This window comes from Zingiber officinale, chromosome 11A, assembly GCF_018446385.1.
Source record: "Zingiber officinale cultivar Zhangliang chromosome 11A, Zo_v1.1, whole genome shotgun sequence".
Taxonomy (NCBI): domain Eukaryota; kingdom Viridiplantae; phylum Streptophyta; class Magnoliopsida; order Zingiberales; family Zingiberaceae; genus Zingiber; species Zingiber officinale.
This window is the reverse complement of record NC_056006.1, coordinates 96,230,197-96,236,276: the sequence shown is the minus strand read 5'-3', so window position 1 is coordinate 96,236,276 and position 6,080 is coordinate 96,230,197. Positions and strand designations below refer to the sequence as shown.

The window sequence follows — 6,080 nt, the reverse complement described above, 5'->3', positions numbered from 1 at the left end:
ACCTTTAGTCAATCTGACCCAATATTGGTATATTATCAAACATTGAAACTCTAGAGGTCGATTGCACCAACACCAGATGCTTGGATTGGTCGAATTAACATCGAAGTAGGATAGAGGTTGTTGGAGGCAACCTGTACCGATCGAAGCGCCTGGAGAGAGTGACAAAAGAAGGTCACGACCAAAGACTTTGTACGATTAATCTACACTTCTCCAACTACAAAATGCTGCTATGCTCAAGCTACAACGACACAACAATGTTGCGATGCCACTACGAGCTCAAACGAGTCTAGTATTTAGTAACACAAGTTGTTATTGATTTAGTTTCTCTGTATGCTTTTAGTTAAGGGTCTGTAAGATTGTTATCGAACCTAATTTTTTATAAAGAAGTGAATTGATAATGATTACCTAATAAAAGCAGTCAAACTTAGTAACCACGAGAATGCAAATCAAGTAAAACCAGAAGCATCATCTTTACTCTCTAACAATTTTGAATGCACACTAAGCACGCTATTCACCCCCCTCTCTAATGTTTTCTCGATCCAACATATTTTTAGTAATTGTTTAAATATCTTAGAAGAGATATAATGTTACATCAGGTATCCAGGTTATGTCAACTAATTCTGAGTTGACCGGTTAGGTTCTATAAAAGTTTTTTATCGACTATCAGGGTAAATTGGGAAGCGCTCGAAGCGAGCGACTCATCAGTTCAATGTTCATAGATCAAACACCTATTAAGAAAAATTTATTCATTAATTTATTGAAATTGAAACTTGATTCTTAGATATTTGGAAAATTAAAAAGATGCCCTAATGTTGCATCATTGTCCAGGAGCATCTTAGAAGAGAGATAATAGTTATAGAATGATGCCTTAACAAAATGAAAAATCACGGTAAAGGTAAAAATGCTTTTTCCTTAAAAACAGTGGCGTATCTAGGGGGAGCGGGGTGTGCTTGAGCACCCCTTTGCTCCCGAAAAATTCCACCAGTATACTGTAGTCCGAGGGGCAACGAGAAGGAAGACAAACTCCAGCTCTCTTCTTTGAGCACTCTCTTTCTTTTTTGTCTGGATCCACCACTGCTTAAGAACATTAATTTTCTTCCTTTTCATAAACTTTGACGATCATTAATGTGTCTTACGAGATATAACAAGACAATTTCTAATTGAAGCAAAACAAATCAAGAAAGAAATAAATGACATTTGTTCTAACGACCTTTTTATATGAAAATGATCACGCAACAAGATAATTTCTAATAAAACATGAAAAGATGTGTATTTTTGAACATTTATCTACGATCAGTTGAGGAAGAGCAATGATCAATCAACTTTAAACTGACAAGGCAAGCAAGTCCAGAACGTCGGACGATATGAGAACGGCTGTATAGCATCCATTATTCTGTCTAGGGGCGTGCATTGTGTTTCCCTACAACCAGTTAACAAAAAAAAAAATCTAAATCGGGTGGAGGAGCCCCTTGCCAAGTAGCAAAGGGTGTGCTTTTGGCTTTCTTTGTAAGCAAGCCACTCGAGCTGTGATCCCTTGTCAATTAGCAAAGGGATTTGCTTCGACTGTGGGCGGCATGTGATGCAGCGCTCTGCATGCCCTTTATCCAATTCGATCGCCAGACGCCAACAAGCCAGTAATATTATCACATGCCCATTGCCCAGCAATCCAAAACACCACCACTTTCCTTGCTATAATAAATATCTTATGCATACTCTCTGCCCATGGTCAGAATCCACGCTGTGGATGTTGTGTGGGATTTGTTTGACTTCGTCATAATCAATTAAAGATTTTCTCAAGAGAAAGGTTCGTGGCTGTTGAAGGTGAATATGGATGGACCTTAGTGGTGAAGACAATAGCCCTTCATCATTAATCTCTGATCTTAGTTTTTGCATTAATGTTTGAGTGGATAACAGCTGGTCCACTAATTAAATGCTTAATCCACCAAGGAATATGGCCTTATTGGTCCATCTCCGTACCTATGATCTTCGTCAAAAAGATCTGCGACAGTAGAAAATTTATTGCCATGAACACGTTGATAATCTAGTAAACGACTGCCGATCTGCTTACAGCCTGATGATAAGTGACAGGTTGAGATAGCCGTTGTGAGGGCTAGATGGTCACTTCAGCACCTGAGATGACAGTGGAAGGGAGCTTTCACAGTAGGAATAGGAAAGGGAAAGTGGGAGGGTGAGATGGTAAGCAGGATTTGGAGTTTTGCCCTCCAAGTTGACCCCTCTGTCTCTCTCTCTCTCTCACCTCATCATGATCTGAAACCACATTTATTTATTTCTCTCTCCCATCTTCATGTTTCATCTCTATTCCCCAGCTTTTCTTTGAATGCTCACCCTGTACTACTTACTGTCTCGCTTTTTACTCCTTTCCTTTTCTCGTCGGTTCACCCTCCCATGATCATCGATCCCTCTTCCCAATTTCAGGAATCCTCCTGCCCCTAGATAGTTATTATGATTCTTTCTTCCTAGCCCAGCCAAAACTGCAGCAGCCTTCAGCTATTCTGCCTGAGACCGAGAGGTCTTTTTCCTCAGTCCAACCTTTCAAAGATTGGATCTTTGCTGGTCATTCTTTGGTTGTTCGGTTTTTCTTCGATGTCGGAGGCCTCAGCCGTTTGATTCTCCTGTGTTGATGGCGCTCTAGCTGCATTTCGGCGTTGAAGGATCCTATTTCTTACTTGTTGATTGAAAGATTACAAAGATCGGACGACCAAAAGAGGTAACTTCTTCCTCTTTTTTATTTCTTTTCTCTTGAAAGGTGGGTTCTTGTTGTTTAGGGTGACACTGAATGGCAAGATTCTTTGTTCGATCTTTTTTTTTGTTCATTATATCTTGCATATCTGCATTTTCAATCTCTAATTTTTTTTATGCCGTTAATTATTTATTGATTTCATTGTCAGTACTAATTTAAGGCCCCCTCCCTGTTTTCCTGTTTTTTTTCAAAGAAGTAAGAATTGTTCACTCCTCTTTGCTGCTCTTACTTCTTAAGCTTATTTGCAGACTGAACTCTTTCTTGTTGTAAACATTGTTAACATTGTGGATTACTTTCACAATGGCATCAAACTGCAAGTGATTTTGGAATAACCACTAATCTCGTGGTCTGCCAATTCCAGATCGAGGATGTCATCTGATAGCTCATTGCACGCAGAATTAACACAAAAGACGCCAGTTTTGGGTCTGAGACTTTGGGTTATCATTGGCATTTGCATTGGTGTTTTGATCGTCTTCATTCTCTCCATCTTGTCCATATGGGTGGCATCCAAGAGAAAGACAAAGAGGTCTTTTGACACCTTGCCGATCTCACAAATACCAAATGTCTCAAAGGAAATCACGGTCGACAGAGTTGGTAAACAGTCCGTTGCTCAAACTCTTCAGGACAGGGAAGGTCCTTTCTTCCTCCCGCAAGACAAATTCAGTGATATGGATTCGGGAAAGACACTTGCACAATTGACCATGAGCAAGTCGAGTGATGCGGATAACATGAGTCAGTCAAGCTCAATATACCACAATGACAGGGCTGGGAGTTCATATTCTGGTGATGAAGGAAGCTCAGGACTGACTAGGAAAACTTATTCCGGATATGCACTCGTTTCTGCATCTCCTTTAGTTGGACTACCAGAGTCCTCACATCTAGGATGGGGTCACTGGTTTACTCTAAGGGATCTTGAGCTTGCTACAAATCGTTTCTCCAAAGAGAATGTTCTTGGGGAGGGTGGATATGGAGTTGTTTATCGGGGCCGTTTAATAAATGGATCTGAGGTTGCTGTCAAGAAACTTCTAAACAATCTGTAAGTCGAACACTTCACGTATTGATTAGGTCATTACAACAGTGTTACCGTGTCATCTTTTTATTCATTTGTTTTGTGCAGTTAATGTTTTTCTTAATAAATGGATGGATCATGTAGGGGGCAGGCAGAGAAGGAGTTCAGAGTGGAAGTAGAAGCCATTGGTCATGTTCGACACAAGAATCTAGTGAGGCTTTTGGGATATTGTATTGAAGGAATTCATAGGTTAAAACATTCTATGACCAGTTCTTTTGTATGTTTTTTCATGTTGAATCTCCACTTCGGTGCAGTTAAATAACCATATGTTTCACTCGCCAAATAACTTTAAAACACAGTCAAAGGCAACAAGAGTTCAAACTTACAAGGAATGGCTGTAGGAACACTAAATTATACAAAAAAAATAAGAAGACACTAGTGTCCTTAGGAAGGCACATTTGATTCTTTATCAAGCATATGGGAAAATGGGCTTAGTACATAGTACAAAAGAAAACATTGTAAACTAACTCAATCAGGTTGTAGATCAAGACAGCTAACTGGATATGGAATTGACATACTATGTCTTCATGGTAAAGGCTTGAATGAAAATTAGGCTTTAATTAAGTTCATTGATCTCATTTTCTTGGCTACTCTATATATTGCAGGATGCTTGTGTATGAGTATGTTAATAATGGCAATTTAGAGCAGTGGCTACATGGAGCCATGCATCAACATGCTGTACTCAGTTGGGAGAATCGCATGAAGATTATCCTTGGCACGGCTAAGGCGTAAGTGTGACTTCAAGCATGATACATAGAGAAATATATGCTCTCTTTTGATTATTCATATTATATGTTTAGGAAGCTTTGATTTAGCTAAATCATTAGGAGTCAACCAAATGTGTTTTTGAGAAATATGGATTACTGAATGTTTTCCAGGCTTGCATATCTACACGAAGCAATTGAACCAAAAGTTGTGCATCGAGATATCAAATCAAGTAATATCTTGATTGATGATGAATGTAATGCAAAGATATCTGATTTTGGATTGGCCAAGCTCCTGGGTTCGGATAAAAGTTACGTTGCAACTAGAGTTATGGGAACATTTGGGTACGTACGTTCTTGATGTAGGCCTCTCTATGTTTGGTAGCATTAGTATTTTGTAAATTTATATATAAATTGTAAAGAGAGGGGACTGTTGACATGAACATCCACATTGGGTCATTAACTTCAGGTATGTGGCTCCTGAATATGCTAACACTGGTCTTCTAAACGAGAAGAGTGATGTTTATAGCTTTGGAGTGCTGTTACTGGAGACAGTTACTGGTAGGGATCCTGTAGATTACAGCAGGCCAGCAAATGAGGTATGACAAATGGTATATAGAATTGAATTAATGTTAAATAGAACTCTTCTAAATATGTTTTCCAAACTTCTTGACTTGTACTTTGACAATTTTTAATGACTATATGATAATGGTATAGAGAGGATTAATTTTCTCATCTTGAAATCCACACTCATTGTCTCCTTGCCAGGTGAATTTAGTTGAGTGGCTTAAAATGATGGTTGGGAATAGAAGGGCTGAAGAAGTCGTGGATCCGAATCTTGAGGTGAAACCAGCTATACGAGTGCTTAAGCGCACCCTTTTGGTTGCGCTAAGATGTGTCGACCCTGATTCTGATAAGAGACCCAAGATGGGTCAGGTTGTTCGAATGCTCGAAGCAGATGAAGTTCCATATCGTGAGGTATTTACTAAATTATGCATGATTTAAACTGCATGTTTAATTGCTGATGTTGCTCTTAAACTCGGAAAAGGACCGGAGAAACAGAAGGCACCAGGCAGGAAACATGGAGATAGAATCCCGCAACTACAGTTCAAGTGATCAAGAAACTAGTGTTGGAATGCGAAGCTATCAAACTTCTGAAAGGTTTTAGGTGTAAAGCATGGTTGCAGTATATGCTCATTCACTAATCTGTCATCAACACTTTATGTTGCTAACTAGACCAAATTTCTTGTTAACGATGATGGGAAAACTGTTCGAGATCAATTGAAGGACAAGTTCTGAAGGATTAGCTAACCCCTTCCTTTTGAAAGTTAATGAAAAGCTAGTTGAGTTAGAGTGCCTGTACATGTATGTATCTATATCACTTTGAAATTCTTCATTGAACTTTATTACAATATGTTGTTTTGTTCTAGCATTGAACTTTATTACAAAACAAATTCATTGATCCTTTCTCGCTAAAAAGCACCAAAGCAAAGCTATCAACAGGTATAGTTGGCGTAAAAGAACCAGAGAGCCCCCTTGTTTAGAT

At 38.9% G+C, this 6,080-nt stretch overlaps 1 protein-coding gene across 2 annotated transcripts; it reads left to right on the top strand.

Moving 5' to 3' along the window:
• Positions 1-2,057: 2,057 nt before the first annotated feature.
• On the top strand, positions 2,058-5,963 carry LOC122031040 (probable receptor-like protein kinase At2g42960). 2 transcript variants are annotated; one of them, XM_042590091.1, is made up of 8 exons: positions 2,058-2,728; positions 3,010-3,797; positions 3,915-4,019; positions 4,436-4,558; positions 4,709-4,879; positions 5,004-5,133; positions 5,303-5,512; positions 5,583-5,963. In XM_042590091.1, exons 2-8 carry the CDS (start codon positions 3,130-3,132, stop codon positions 5,700-5,702), a joined length of 1,527 nt encoding a protein of 508 aa, XP_042446025.1. In that variant the 5' UTR covers positions 2,058-2,728; positions 3,010-3,129; the 3' UTR covers positions 5,703-5,963. The 2 variants fall into 2 exon arrangements, with proteins under 2 accessions (XP_042446025.1, XP_042446024.1); XM_042590090.1 differs by having other exon boundaries at positions 2,295-2,728; positions 3,123-3,797.
• The last annotated feature ends 117 nt before the right edge of the window (positions 5,964-6,080 follow it).